This window comes from Mesoplodon bidens (genome assembly GCF_964165515.1).
Source record: "Mesoplodon bidens genome assembly, chromosome: 9".
NCBI classification, from domain to species: domain Eukaryota; kingdom Metazoa; phylum Chordata; class Mammalia; order Artiodactyla; family Ziphiidae; genus Mesoplodon; species Mesoplodon bidens.
In genome coordinates this window covers 85,789,896-85,806,689 of record NC_138166.1, presented here as the reverse complement: position 1 = coordinate 85,806,689, position 16,794 = coordinate 85,789,896, and the positions used below count along the sequence as shown (strand labels likewise).

Genomic DNA, 16,794 nt, shown 5'->3' with positions numbered 1-16,794 from the left:
TTATGCCATGATAATCAGTGAAGACTATTTCAAATTGGACTGATTTTCAGTTAACTTAGAATACAGTTTTAGATGCAATCTGCCTTTTAATCTTGTAAAGAACATGAACAGAACAGAAAAAACATTGCCAAGGATACCAGTTTCCTGGAAGGAAAATAAACAATGCCTCAAGAAAGGTACATTCCTCCTTATTAAAAAAAAAAAAAATTATTACTATTTTAAGTGTGAGGGCAAATGTTTACTTCTTTGAGATGAGTTTTAGATTTAACAAAGCCTACTACTATATCACACAAATGAATGGAAGGAAATACTCCAAAATGTAAACAAAGGTTACCTCTGAATGGTGAGATTATAGTTTTTCTATTTTATGTTTTTCTGAGTTTTCTAAGTTGCTTTATTTTCGACTTATTTTGAAAAATTTCAAACTCACAGAAAAGTTTCAAGAATAGTACAACATTCATTCACATACATATATCCTTACCTAGATTAACCAATTGTTAACATTTTGCCACATATTTTTTCATTCTCTCTTGTTCTCTAAGTGTTTGTATACCCCACTCACACTTTTTTTGTGGAACTACTTGGGAGTAAATTGTAGACATCTTCACCCCTAAATACTTGAGCTCATTCCACCTAAGAACAAGAACATTCACTTAAATAACTACTATATGGGCTTCCCTGGTGGTGCAGTGGTTGAGAGTCCGCCTGCCGATGCAGGGGACGCGGGTTTGTGCCCCGGTCCGGGAAGATCCCACATGCCGCGGAGCGGCTGGGCCCGTGAACCATTGGCCGCTGAGCCTGCGTGTCCGGAGCCTGTGCTCCACAACAGGAGAGGCCACAACAGTGAGAGGCCCGCATAACGCAAAAAAAAAAAAAAAAAAGTTAAATAACTACTATATATTAAATTTAGGAAATTTAACATTTATGTCTCGAAAATCTTTTTTATAGTCATTTTCCCCACTAATCTAAAATTCAAGATCAAACACTATATTTAGTTATCCAATCTCTTTAGCCTGGAATAGTTCCTCAACCTTTGTTTTTCTTTTGTTTGTGACACTGTTATTAAAAAAACAAAGAGCAGTAATGTAGTAGAATGTATTAAATTTGGGGTGTCTGACTGCTTCCTTATGATCAGATTCAGTTTATGAATTCAGTTTATGAACTTGAAATTTACACTCTCATTAGATGAATGGTTAAATTATGGTAGATCCCTATTATGGGATATTGTGTATCACTTACAAATACAATAAATCTAGTATAGTTTCATGTAAGCACCTCCAAGCCACATCATTAAATTTTAAAAAGTTATGTGGAGAATACATGTTTTTATATTATGTAATAAATAAAACCAGAAAACATAAAACCATACATCTATGTGTGTATGTGTGTGTGTGTGTACACATATATACAGTTGATCCTCATTATTCACAGATTCCGTATTTGTACATTTGCTTACTAGCTAAAATTTGTAACCCCCAAATCAGTATTAGTGCCACTTTTGTGGTCACTTACAGACATACACAGAGTGGCAAAAATTTGAGTCACCACATGTAAATATATGTTCTCAACTGAGGTCAACTAGGTAATGCTCTGCCTTCTTGTTTCAGTTCTCATACTATAAACAAGTGTCCTTTTCACAGTCTACTTGGTGTCATGTTCTTCACATTCTGTGATTTTTGTTGGTGACTTCACTGCTGAAAATGGCCCCCAAGTGTGGTGTTGAAGTGCTGGCTAGTGTTCCTAAGTGCAAGAAGGTTGCAATGTGCCTTATGAAGAAAATACATGTTAGATAAGCTTCATTCAGGAATGAGTTATAGTGCTGTTGGTGTACGTTCAATGTTAATGAATCAACAGTATAAATACACAAGGTGTGTTCCTGTTGAAAGAAAGCAACATTATGTTATTAATCAATTGACAAAAAGTCTGTGACAAGAGGCTTACAGGAACCCTATCTCTGTATTTTCCATAGGAGCAAAGGGTCAGTATTCACCAATTCAGTGTTATAGGTGACTTCATAGACTATTACTGTGAATAATGGGAATCAACTCTACCTGTATGTCGGTGTATAAAGATCTGCCAAATACAAGTGGTTACACTTGAGGGAAGCAGGCAGGGACTGAGGGAAGTTGTTCAAAGAGAATCTTAATATTAAAAAATATATATATTAAAAATGGGTGGGGCACCAGGAAACTCATCAATAGCAACATGATTACTTAAATGGTAGAGACAGGACAAAAAAGGTTATACTGATTTTAAATCTCATGCTCCTAACTACTGTTTCTCTCACTTCATTTTCACCATACAGTGGAATGAGGAACTTATTGCTCAGAGTAGTGGAAACTGGTAAAGCTCAATGAGAGGTAGTACAGTTAGTGATTTAGTTCTGAAGCCAAACCACTAAGGTGTGAATCCTGGTTTTGCTACTCACTAGCACTATTCCTGGGCAACTTACTTTAGCCTCTCTGTGTTCCAGTTTCTTCACATATAATAAAAGGGGATCATACTAGTGCCACTTCATAGGGTTATTATGAAGATTAAGTGAGTTATGACATGTAAAGTGTTTAGAATAGTACCTGGTCTCACAGTAAGTGCTCAATAAATAATAGCTATCACTTTATCATTACTATTGTGACTGAAGACAATGACTGGTCTAAAAGAAAGTGACCTATTAGGAATATACTTTAAAAAATTTTTTTTCAAAAATTAATTTTATTTATTCATTTTTTTGGGCTGCATTGGGTCTTTATTGCTGCGCACAGGCTTTCTCTAGTTTTGGCAAGTGAGGTCTAATCTTTGTTGCGGTGCACGGGCTTCTCACTGTGGTGGCTTCTCTTGTTGCAGAGCACGGGCTCTAGGTGCGCGGGCTTCAGCAGTTGTGGCACGTGGGCTCAGCAGTTGTGGCTTGCAGGCTCTAGAGCGCAGGCTCAGTAGTTGTGGTGCACGGGCTTAGTTGCTCTGCGGCATGTGGGATCTTCCCGGCCCAGGGCTTGAACTCGTGTCCCCTGCATTCGCAGGTGGATTCTTAACCACTGCGCCACCAGGGAAGCCCCAGGAATATACTTTAAAGTTAACATCCTATACAGACTAGGTAGCTTTTCCTATTTATGGTAATAAGGAAAAAATAGCAAGAATTCTCATTTTTCTCCTACACATAAGTTTCTTTGTGTTTACATTTCTTATTTCCAAAATAAACTCATTATTATATAAAAATCACCTGTAAACATGTGGGCTAAAGACAGGAGGTTGAAGAAAGTCTCTTGCTGAAATCTAAGTTTGGTGGATTTAGTACAAGTATAAAGGCTAAAAGGGCACAGTAAATGCTGTGAAATCCCTAAGGTTCCTCATTCACGAATGTCAACACACTGCCAAAGAGCATTGTACTTCAGACATAAAATATTTTAAATAGTTGTCTGAATTCATACTTGCACATCGCATACGGACTATAAAACTTCTAAAGAAAGGTGTGAAGACCAAGAAAGGCAATATGCTTCTACAGACCAGATTTTCCCTGTCACATACCTTGCTGAAAATATGCTCTTAAAATTAGCAGAAAGCCCAAGTTCAAGCTTCAAAGTGCCCACAGACACAGACACAGTAGCTCTAAGCTAAAGATCCCCAAAGGTTATTTTTCTCCGAAGTCAGTCATTTTTCAAAACTAAGATAATGCCAGCTGTTTGCAAATCATTTTCCATCTTTCTAAATCTTTAAATTACATATAACATTAGTAAATACTTTAATTCTAAGAGGTTAAGATAAACTGGATGAATTCTGAAGGAAGTCAGACAGTTTGGCTGAGCCAATTTTGGCAGGACATAATTTAGAAAACAAAATATTCAGTCATCTATACATGAAAAGTGTATACATCTATACATAAAATAATGTATTAGATTTCAATTCTAAGTGGCATAAAGGTAAAACAATCAGACAGAAAATGAATGAGAATAAGAACCAGGAACTCTAAATAGGCATGAAACCTTATGAAAGGTACTTTTTGTTTATAAGTAATATATCAAATTTCTCCTTATTAAAATTAGCATATAATCTGAATTTGCTCCTCATCCAAATTCACCAATGTTACAAAGATTACATTTATAAAGAAGGTAGTAATATTAGTACCCGAATGGAGCACTTACTAAGTATTTCATTTTGTTGTTTTTCGTAATTACTTAATTCTCTCAACAACTTGAGGTAAGTACTCTGCTTACCTCCATTTTATAGATGAAGAACTTAATTCTTAGAAAGGTGAATTGTTCAAAGTCACTTTTAAAATTAGCAAGTGGCAGAGCTGATAGCTAAACCTAGATTCTGACCCTTAACCACTATACTACACTCTTATCTCTTAACTACTAAACTGCCTCCCTTCAGACAGGTAGGAAACAAAACCCCACAGAAAATTTCCCTTTTTGTATTTTTTTCTGTTGTGTTTGTACGGATCTCAGTGTACCTGAAGTTTAGAATCCAACTAAAACAAACTGTTCCTGACAAAATATATTAGCTGACAGTGAATAGGGCAGAGAAAGAAGAAAAGAGTTAATAAGCTAAAAGTAAAACATTTGCTGACACCAGTCTAACATATTCAAATGACTGCCAAAAAATTCTTGTTCTAAAGGCTAAATATAAGTCAGCCAGAGATATTTCAGTGCTGTCCACCATTAAAATAAAAAGAATGGCTCTGGGCTGCAGTATCCGTACCTAACAAGGCACACATTTATTCAAACTGAGTATCTATATGCAAGGCTCTCAGTTCCTGTATCACTAAACCTGTTTCAAATGATAAAAATTCAAAAGGGTGTGAACTTTCTAAAATAATGCCTATAACTAGACTCTCCATCTTAGGGCTGAGATTTCTAACAACCTGAAAACATTTTTTAAAAGCCCTTTGAGTGTATGGAATAGTGGTAAACAATTACATAAATTTTTAGGAGAACCTACTGGAGTTACGTTTTAGAACAGTCCTCTTGCCCTGTGGAATCCTACATATTCTGGAATTAGAACTCAGGACTGCAGTTGCCTTGATCAGTAGAGTAGCCTCAATTACTCATTAAGGAAAAACAAAACAAAGGGCAAGACCCCAAGAGACACTGCTACTATTTCCCATCCCAGTGAGAAACACCATCATTGTATGTCTCTGTTTTTTTTTTCCTTTGAGGTATGTTTCACCTTTAAGAGACAAAAGGTCAAACAATGAAGAAATTAAACTGATATTCCAAAGTATTATTTAATTCCAAAGATAAAGAGAAGTATTTATATTACATATGCTGGAAAATTTCGATACTATTGCTCGACTCTAAGGCAAATTAAAAATAGCACCAGCATTAATGAGATTAATATGCATTCACTGTGTGACTGCATAATGACAAGAGGAAAGCTGGAAATTCCCATACTTCAAAAGGCTACTATCTTGTTGAAAAACTGAAGCTATAATGACTTATCCTAACTAAAAGATCCTTGAAAATTCACCTGACTAAAGCTCTGGATTCTGGAACTTCTACAGACTCCCCACTTTACTACAATCTAGTTTAACTACTTTAATAATTCATTAATACTAAATGAGAGTACTACTAAGTGAAAACTGATGCCCATATCTGGGATGCTTGAGAAACACTTGAACAATTAAGATACCAACATACAAAAATATCCATTTTCAGGAAAGAGGTAATTCATTCCTCTGCTCCCAAACATTTATTTCATTGCCGACTCCATCACCATTCTGTTGACACCACACAATTTCACAAAGAACAAACAGGAAAACCATTCAACCAACAAGTGTTAACTCACGGTAACTATATCAGTAACACAGTCTGCATTCCAAAACAACGTTATACAAATTAATTTATTTTGATCAGGCTTCTATTGCCATCTGTTTGCATAATAACCCAGCAATTGGTGTAATAGGAACTGCAAACTGATCCATGAACTGGGGACTGATGCCTGGAAAATAACCTTGTAGCAGGTTATTAGAAATTTTGCATGCTACCTTGAAACTTGCTTCATTTGTTTGGATGACACCTCATCTGATGTTTCATTTAAAAGAAATCGAAGTCCAACCTCCCAAATTCTAGGGCATATGGCCAGATAAATTATACTGGAATACTTACCTAGAGCTGTGAAATCTGAACCAGATTTAAACAGAGCTGAAGCTAGGAGCTGAAACTGTGGGGTTGGGGGGGAGAGAGAGAAAAAAGCAAATTAGCTAGGTAAGCACATTGGAGAAAAAACTCCTATAATTTTGACCATTCATTAGCCACTGGATGTCTCCGCACATGTGTTGCATAAGTCTATTCACCAAAAAGTGGCAAGAACACCGTATTTAGATTAAACAACATGCTGACTTTTCTAGGGGACGGCTATTATCATTTTCCAAAATACTAGACCAAGTCCTGGAATTATTTTATTTTAAAAATATATTAAAGTATGTATTTATTAAGGAACAATAGGTCAACTGAAATATAAAATATTACTCACTACCATATGATCCAGCAATTCCACTCTTGAGTATACATCCAAAGAAAATGAAAACACTAATTTGAAAAGATACATGCACTCCAATGTTCACAGCAGCATTATTTACAATAGCCTGATATGGAAGCAACCTAACTGTCCATCAACAGATGAATGGATAAAGAAGATGTGGTATATATATACAATGGAATACTACTCAGCCATAAAAAAGAATGAAATAATGCCATTTGCAACAACATGGATGGACCCAGAGGGTACTATGCTAAGTGAAGTAAGTCAGACAGAGAAAGACAAATACCAGATGTTACCACTTATACGTGGAACCTAAAGAATAAATGAATGAATAAAACAAAACAGAAAGACTCACAGATAGAGAGAACAAACTAGCGGTTACCAATGGGAAGACAGAAAGGGGTAGGGGCAGGACAGAGATAAGATTAAGAGGTACAAACTACTATGTATAAGATAAATAAGCTACAAAGATACATTGTACAGCTCAGGGAATATAGCCAGTATTTTATAATAACTTTAAATGGGATATAATCTATAAAAGTATTGAATCACTATTTTACACACCTGAAACTAATATAATATTGTAAATCAACTATACTTCGATTAAAGAAAAAGAAAATTACTCATTTGGGAATCTATCACATGTAGAGAGACTGATGCCCTGTACACAGTTACTGAACTTTTAGTAAATATGAATTCTCACTTCAAAAATAAATGCATGCTACTGTAAAACACCTGATGTCTCTGTGTAAATCAAACTCTGAGAAAAAAAGCATGGTTATTATGCATAAGCCATCCCTAAATTACAACTTAGATTGGTATTCCATGGCCATACATAATTGTATTATCATATAATTATAAAGGCTCAAAGGTCTTTTTTACAGTGAAAAAAATGTTGTGTTGATTAGACTCCCAGGCTAGCCAGAGTTAGTTTAAATCAGACAATGCAACTGAACAATGACAAAATAAGATAAAACTATTGCATCACTGGTACTTTAACAAATTGGTAAAGAAATAAAAATTTAGGAGAACTATTCATATTTATCTTGAATGAGGATGCTGGAAAACAGGTCAGTTAAAAGAAGGAATATTGGTCTTTTAATGAGCAGAAATTTTAATTTTGTTGAAGTCCAATTTGTCAACTTTTTCTTTTATGATTAGTGCCTTTTGTGTCATGTCCAAGAAAGCTTTGCTTATCCCAAGTTTGTGAAGATAATCTGTTTTCTTCTTAAAGTTTCATTGTTTTGAGTTTTATACTTAGATCCATAATCCATCTTAATTTTTGTGTTAAGAGTGAAATAGGGGTTGATGGGCTTCCCTGGTGGCGCAGTGGTTGAGAGTCCGACTGCCGATGCAGGGGACACGGGTTCGTGTCCCGGTCCGGGAAGATCCCACATGCCGTGGAGCGGCTGGGCGCCATGAGCCACGGCCACTGAGCCTGTGCGTCCGGAGCCTGTGCTCCGCAACGGGAGAGGCCACAACAGTGAGAGGCCCACGTACCACAAAAAAAAAAAAAATGTGAAATAGGGGTTGAGATATCATTATTTAGCACTATTTGTTTAAAAAAACTTTTTCCTTATTGGACTTGGTGCTCTGGTAAAAAAAAGTAAACTGACTGCATATATATGAGTCTGTTTCTGAACTCTATTCTGTTCTACTGATCTATTTGTCTATCCTTAAGGCATTACCACACCACCTTGATTACTATGGCTCTATACAGAGTCCTGAAATCAGATAGTAAGTATGAGACCTCCAACTTTTTCTTTTTTCAAGATTGTTTTAGCTACTCCAGAGCCTTTGCATTTCGACTAAATTTTAGAATAAGTTTGTCTATCTCCTCAATAATAAAGAAACCCAAACTGGCTGGAATATTGACAGGAACTGCATTAAATTATAAACCAATTTGGGGAGAATGGGCATCTCAATACTTTTTAGTCTTTCAAACCACAAATGTGATTTATTTCTCCATTTATTTAGGTATTCTTTAATTTGTCATCTAAAAATGCAAACAATTTTACTTCCTCCTTTCAAATCTATATGCTGTTTCTTTCTTTTTCTTACCATATCGTACTAGCTAGGACTTCTGGCACAATGCTAAATAGAGGTGTTGAAGCAGACAACCTTTCCTTGTCATAATCTTAGGGGAAAGGGTTTAATGTTTTACAATTAACTATGGTACTAGCTGTATGTTTTTCACAGATGCCCTTTATGAGATTTATGATGTTTCCTTTATTCCTGGTTTGTTAAGAACTTTTATCATCAATGGGTTTTGCATTCTGTCAAATGATTTTATTCACTTATTGAGATGATCTGTGGTTTTTCTCTTTCATTCTGCCAATGTGGTGAAATATACTGATTTTCAAATGTGAAAACAACTTTGTACTCCTAGCATAAACCCCCTCTTGGCTATTGTGCATTAACCTTTTTATATATTGCTGGATTCAATTAACTAAAATTTTCTTAAGAATTTTGTACCTACAGTCACAGGGGTATTGGTTTGTAATTTTCTTTGCTTGTAATGTCTTTTTTGGGTTTCTACATCAGAGTTAAGCTGCTTCATAAAAGGATTTAGAAGGTGTTCTGTCTTATTCTGATTTCTACGAATCTATACCAAATTGGCATTTTTTCTTCCTTAAAGGGTTGATAGAATTTACTGATATAGCCATCCAGGTCTAGTATTTTCTCTCTTGGAAAGTTTTCAATTACAAATTCAATCTCTGTAATTGATATGGAGTTCCTTAAGATTTTCTAATTCTTCTTGTGTTAGTTCTGGTAAGTTGTATCTTTCAAGAAATTAGTCCATTTCATCAAGTTGCTCAATTTGTTGACAAACTTGTTCATAATATCTCCTTAGTACACTTTTAACATAGGTAGGGCTGTAATGATCTCCCCTTTTCATTTGTGATGTTGATAATTTATGTTTTCATTATTTGTTTCCTTGATAAGTCTTGCTAGAGGTTGACCAATTACAGTCACTTTTTCAAAGAACAAACTTTTCACTTTTTACATTTTTTCTACTGTTTCCTATTTTACTAATTTCCTATATTCTAGTGAATACTTATTTGGGGTTAATTTGTTGCTCTTTTCTAACTTCTAAGATGAAAGATAAACTTCACTGGCTCTAAACAGAAGGATGGGGAGAAAACTGTTATTTTAACCATCCAATTAAATAAGTGGCACTGCTATGTACTGGCCTAGAGCTTTAACAGGTACTGAGCAATAGTACACCATCTGAATGAGGTCAGACCTCTCTCCCCAGCTTCAGACTTGAATATCCAACTATCACTTCAACATCTCAAGCTGGCTGTTTCACAGGCATCTCAAACTGAACATATGCAAAATTAAACTCCTGATTCCTGTCAGGAGGCTCCACCTTCTCATTTCAGTTGACAGGAACTCCATCCTTCTAGCTTTTCAGGCTCAAAACTTTGGAGTCGTTTCTTTCAAACCCTACATCCAATCATAAAATTCCGTTGGTTCTACCTTTAAAATATACTGAGGGGACTTCCCTGGTGGCGGAGTGGTTAAGAATCCGCCTGTCAATGCAGGGGACACGGGTTCCATCCTGGTCCAGGAAGATCCCACATGTCGCAGAGCAACTAAAAGCCCGTGTGCCGCAACTACTGAGCCTGCACTCTAAAGCCCGCATGCCACAAATACTGAGCTCACGCACCGCAACTACTGAAGCCCGTGTGCCTAGAGCCCGTGCTCCGCAACAAGAGAAGCCGCCCAATGAGAAGCCCGCGCACCGCAACGAAGAGTAGCCCCCACTTGCTGCAACTAGAGAAAGCCCGCATGCAGCAACGAAGACCCCATGCAGCCAAAAAAGTATGTACATACATACATACATACATACATATATATGTGTGTATATATATATGTATATAAAAAATATATATATATATATATATAGAGAGAGAGAGAGAGAGAGAGAGGGAGGGAGGGAGGGAGGGAGAGAGAATCTGACCTTTTTTACTTCTCACCATTTCTATTGCTACTACTTTGCTCTGAGCAACAATCCCCCTTGCTTAGATTTCTACAGCTCCCTCATAGTTCTCTTTGACTCCATCCTTGCTCCCTTTTAGTCTATTCTCAATACAGTAGTCAGAGTGACCTAATGAAAACATAAAGCAGATGATATCACTCCTCTGCATGGACAATACCCTGAGCCAGCTCCCTATTCAGAGTAAAAGCCAAACTCCTTAATAATGACTTACGAAGTCATTCATAACCTGTTCTGCCAATCCTTGCTCTTACCTCTTGGACCTCATCTCTGACTGCTTTCACTCTCCTTACCTCTACTCCAGCCACAAGTGTCTCCTTGCCGTTCTAAACAAAGCCAAATACTCTCATCCCAGGGTCTCTGTTCTAGCCCTCCCTTTGCTAGGAATTACCTTCCCTAAATTATCTACTTAGATCACTCCCTCATATTCTTCAAGTCTTTGTGCAAATCTGATTTCCAAATGAGGTCTATTATGATTATTCTATTTAATACTGCAACTGCCCAATTCTTACCCCATATATATATATATATATATATATAAATATAAATATAAATATAAATATAAATATAAATATAAAAAACATAGGTTTTTTTTATTTATTTATTTTTGGCTGTGTTGGGTCTTCGTTGCTGTGTGCGGGCTTTCTCTAGTTGCGGCAAGCAGGGGCTACTCTTCGTTGCGGTGCGCAGGCTTCTCATTGCGGTGGCTTCTCTTGTCGCAGAGCACAGGCTCTAGGCGCGTGGGCTTCCATAGTTGTGGCTCGAGGGCTTCAGTAGTTGTGGCTCGCAGGCTCTAGAGCGCAGGCTCAGTAGTTGTGGCACACGGGCTTAGTTGCTCCGTGGCATGTGGGATCTTCCCGAACTAGGGCTCGAACCTGGGTCCCCTGCATTGGCAGGCAGATTCTTACCCACTGCGCCACCAGGGAAGTCCCCTTATATTTTTGATCTCTTTTTAACTTTCCTATAATACTTATCAAATTCTAATGCATGGTATAATTTATTTAATATGTTTATTGTTCCTCCCCACTAGTATGTAAGTACCTCCTGGGCAAGTACCTTGTTTGGTTCACTGGTATATCTCTTATACCTAGAAGAATGCCTGGCATATTGTAGGAACTCTACACAATCTGTTAAATAAATGACATCAGTACTTTGGAAGCTCAGTAGAAAGGCAATTAATACAAAGTGTGCAATACTGGCTGAAAACTTGTTTTTCTTGTTCCTTCTCTATTATAGAATCCTATGGTAGTATCAGTTTAGGCATCCTTTTCTTGGCCCTCTTCTAGAAAAAAATATAATGTTCGTAAGCTTTATTATAAGCTCATCACCGATTTAGAACCCATGCTCTGGAGACTGGAAGAAAGCAAAGAACCATTAGTTGATAGTCCACCAGCATTTTGCGACTAACAGACACAATGATGACCCAAAAAAGGGGGAGAAAAATCTAAAAACCACTTCTGGTTGCTGATAAAATCATTTAATATAATGAAAAATTTGTAAAACATACATAGAGAACAAAACCAAGCTACTACAGAAAATGAAGATCAGTAAGGCCTTTCTCAAAAAGGGGAATGATTTCTTACAATGAAAAGCGAAGATCTATATACCTCACTAACAGATACTGTAAGTACATATATATACTGGAACTGTCACCAAGGGATTTCTTTCCCCAAACGAAATCTGTTCACACGTTTTTAAACAAAAGAATAATCTTACAGACCAGTACTTCTCAATTTTTTAGGTGTGTTTTCAGTTTTCTGTTGTAAAAGAGCAGACAGAGGAGACTCTTAGGGTGAGGGTATTGTTCTGAAAAAGTTTCTAAAGTGATTCTGATGCTGAATACACATGAATAACATCATTTTTACTAACTTCTACTCGGGTTAAACAAATCTTGATAGATACAGCTTTTTAGAAATGGAGTGGAAGTCTGTGGCATACAAAATCACAATTTGATACTCTTCAGGAAAAGAGAAACCCACTACCAAAATTCTTAAAATGACTGTTTGAACTTGAGATACCTCCTTGTCCTGGACTTTCCTACTAGCTTAGCTTTAAGAGCAAACTGTCTGTTTTCTTTGGCCTCCTTGCAACTCACACAGCTGAAATTATTTACTTTGAAATATTTTGTTTTGGTTTGGTTTTAAAAAATAAAAGAAAAATGAATTCCAGATTATAGCCATTTTAGACAGACTATGGTGAAAACACAAGAAAATCCATATATAACTATCAAATGCATGGTCTAACAAAATGAACATTAATGGACTCTTCACAACTATGTTCAGTTTTTAAGCCATAACAGATTAAACCAAATATATTCTGCTACTTGGCAAAATCATGACAATTCTCCCTATTTCAAATAGTATCATGAATTGACTGAAGACTCAAGAAAAGACAATTAACTGTCCTCTTTCAGGGGGTTTTAAAATGTGTTCTGCTGATTCTCCACCTACTGAAGAGTTGTAACCAATACTGAGTGAGAGAACTAGGGCTTATTTTCACAGTCGGCAACTATGAAAGAGTATTTCTTTGTTTTGGTGCCAAGGACATGCAGGCTCTTCTGCTTGAATGTACAATGAACCTGGTACCTGAAAGCCATTCAATCTGATACCTGTGTCAATGCTGAACAGAGGAAAACACTGCTTGATGTTGCTATTACAAAGCCAAAGCACAGCAACAGCTAACAGGGAAATAGATGTAAGGAACAGAACTACATATAATCACCAATTCTGAGAATGGAAGGCAAAATAAGCAGTTCAGATGTTGCTAGATGAATTATGAACAAGAATAGTTGGCAAAAGGAAGAAGTGACAAAAGGAATCTTAGAAGTTGGAAGAGAGGTTGTAAGACCATGAAACTCATTGCAGGTATATTCACACACTGTGGATATGAAAATATGCCCTAAGAATATTAAATCTTAGAAACAGTTGCTTCCATCCCATGTTATGTATCAAAAAAACTGAAAAGTAATGATCTGTTACTAAGTTCTAAGTCTGATGAACGAAGTTAGTAGCCTATGGTAAAACTGTACTGCTACAACATTCATATAACTAAATATCAAGCCAGCAAAGATTCTACTCCCACCAACCTCTCTTCACTTTCTCCTTACAATAAAGGAGAGTTTTCTTTCTTCTTTTAGGGGGATTTTCGAGCATCAGTAGAAAAAGTTTATACTGAACTTCATGTAACCCTTAAGTAAAAGAAGTATGGAACTACAGCAGAAGTAAAATTTTCTATTTCCTTCCCAATACAAAATCTAATGACTACTTAAAACTTTATAACTGAGAATCCTTTTCTGAGTGGATCACAGGTTTTTGTGTGACTTGAATCTTCAATTACCACATGAAAATATGTCTACTCAATTTTTATTTCATCTGCTCTGTACCATTTTTAAGATTTTTATTGTCATCATATTTTCCTCACTTTCCTTTAAACACCCAAGAGCAAAGTCAACAAATATAAGTTAGAAAGACAATTTTTTAATTGTTCAATTTCTGAAGTTTATTACCACCTTTACCTCTTTTGTCTCTTCTGGGTCTGAATGATCCACAGTTATATAAAGATCATTTTGTAGATATTTCAGAGCACTAAGGGGATCCATTTGGGCCTTCTCTTCAAACCTAGAAAATGTAAACAAGAATAATAATTGTCTAGAGTTATGAAAAAACATCAGAAATATCTTTTAAACACAGAGTGGAATACTCTGTATCTGAGAAGATACTGTGGATATCTAAAAAACCTGTGTTTAAGAATCCAGAAGTAAGAATACTGACACATATATAAATAGTGTACATGTGGAGTCCCTGGAGATGTAATGGTAATGTCAGGCTGTGGTGCTAGAGACTGGATAAGAGCATTTCCGACCCTCCTCTTAAAACTATAAGCTAAGATTAAATCAACTACAAAACATAGTGAATATGTCAAATATTTTATATAACAGAAGTGCAAAACAGCTAAATATGTTTCATAAAAAAACAAGTAGAGATAAAATAAAAATACTTTCCTAGATTTGTGTCATATACTTTGCACTGGAGGTGTTTAACAGATACTTCAGAAAGTGAAATGAGTATAGTTTCTTTTTTTTTTTTTTTTTTTTTTTTTTTTGCGGTACGCGGGCCTCTCACTGCTGCGGCCTCTCCCACTGTGGAGCACAGGCTCCAGACGTGCAGGCTCAGAGGCCATGGCTCACGGGCCCAGCCGCTCCGTGGCATGTGGGATCCTCCCAGACCGGGGCACAAACCCGTGTCCCCTGTATCGGCAGGCAGACTCCCAACCACTGCGCCACCAGGGAAGCCCGAGTATAGTTTCTTTTAATGAGTATCATTAACACTAATTAGATATTTTTAATGAGACTATTTCCATGTCTCAGTCAGTAATAACAAAAACTGTAGCATTTATCAATCGTTTGTTTTGTGCTAGACACTGTATCAAGTATCTTACATAGACCATTTCATGTATCCTCCCATAACTCTATGAGGAGAAGTTTATCATCATTAAAAAAAAAAACAGATGAGGAACTGAGCCTAGTAAATGAACTTGGACAAGCTAAGACCCAGTAAGTGGCAGAAGTAGAATTAAACTCAAGTGTCTCTGATTCTAAAGCTGAAAGGAAACAAAGCATTTTCTTAAATTAAAAAAGTCTGCTTGGGACTATATATCTATTTAAATAATGATAATTCCTTTTGTAATAGCATAATTAGATATGTATTTATTTCTAATAAACTGGTATGCTTTTCAAAATATTATACAGAAAGAATAGAAGACATTTAATTTCATTTGGGAAAGGAAAATAGTAAAGAGCCTTTCACAACTGTGTTCAGCTGATGGCATCAATAATTTCCTGTCTTTAGAGCTAATCTCAGTGATAGGGTACCTGGAGGGGCAAAGACTGGCAAATTATTTCAGTTTTCTTGTACCAGATAGTACCCTGATTGTCAGCCAGCCTTACAACCCTCAGATGAGAGTCTTAGGTCCATGTTACTCTACCATCTTGTCCACAATGAATTAGACCAGAGTTTTGGCACCTGAGCCAAAAGCAATCGTCTTGAGCTTGACGAGCAATTTATAAAATGGCCTGGCAGAATTCTTTCCAATAGGGATACTCTCTCTAGGAAACTCTCTGTAAGAAGATACTCTCTTAGAGAATCTGAATGTGAGATACACAAGGACACAAAAAACATACAAAACACAGAAGGCAATAAGCAGAAGATATGAGATGACAGATTCCTTCTCTTCCTATCCTTCTCTCCCTTCCTTCTTTCCTACTACCTAGCTACCTAGCCACCTACTGAAGCCATAAGGGAAAGCAGAGTCAGGAAGTAGAACAGGAATAGCAGGCAGAAAGCAGCAGAAAGAGAGAGGCTCAGTTACAAGGAAAGCTACTTCAGTAGCTTCTAGCTATCAGAATTGTCTCAGTATCCTAAACAATTCCCCACCAGGCCTCACTGTTCAAGTGCTGAGGAAGCACCTTAATTCTCTGGATATTCTCATAATAAATTCTTTTTCAGTGAGATATCCTAAGTATGTCTTTATCCTTGTAACCTGATAACTTAACCAACACACACCTACTGTACTATTAAATAAATCCAGCAAAGGGATCCATTTTCCTGGAAGGTGTGTTCTCTCTTTTCTTTTTTAAGCTTTTTTGTTAGCCCACAAAAACTTATTACTGGACTTGTGTCTGCAGTCTAGAATTATATTTCAGCCAACAGTTCTGCCCTCTTGTTCTAAAGGAACAAGGAACTAATCGTACTTAAATTTTTTTCTTTTGCTCCTTTCCACCTCCAATCATCAATATATTTGGAAACTTGAATGCTATAGGAAAAAACAGTGGCACTTTATTTTCTGTATTATGTGGCACCATTAAGAACAAAGATACTTTCTTGGCATTCAATACACGTCTCTCCCTCCAAATTTATATTTTAACTAAAATTTATACTTTAAAATTTATATTTTAACTAAATAGTAGCAAATTTCAAAGGTCGATTATTTGCCCAATCACACAAACTTGCTACCTTTCAACTTCAGTCACTTTATTTCATGAATCATTCTCACACTCACAAGATTTGCTAGTCTTTTATAATGTAATTAAAAATTTAAATAATTTGTTACTGATTATTATTTTCCTTATCCACTTTCATTCTTCACTTTGTGCCTTTACTAGCACAAGTCACTAATGATGTTTTGTACTTGAAACTTAAAACATGCCGTAATATATATTTCAGATTCCCATAAATTGTCATTTCACCTGTCCACTGATAGATTTTTAAAGGAGAAAAATGACTGCCAAAGATCAAAAATAATAATACTTCTTAGGATAG

General features: G+C 36.2%; 1 protein-coding gene across 4 annotated transcripts in view; it reads right to left on the bottom strand.

The window, feature by feature from the left end:
• Positions 1-16,794, bottom strand: part of MKLN1 (muskelin 1) — a 357,278-nt gene that overhangs the window by 9,451 nt on the left and 331,033 nt on the right. For all 4 annotated transcript variants that reach the window (XM_081244929.1, XM_081244928.1, XM_081244927.1 and 1 more), the window contains 2 exons: positions 13,992-14,094; positions 6,099-6,153 (listed from right to left, as the gene is read on the bottom strand). In XM_081244929.1, coding sequence (XP_081101055.1) covers positions 6,099-6,153; positions 13,992-14,094 — 158 coding nt within the window. The remainder of the gene's footprint in view (positions 1-6,098; positions 6,154-13,991; positions 14,095-16,794) is intronic.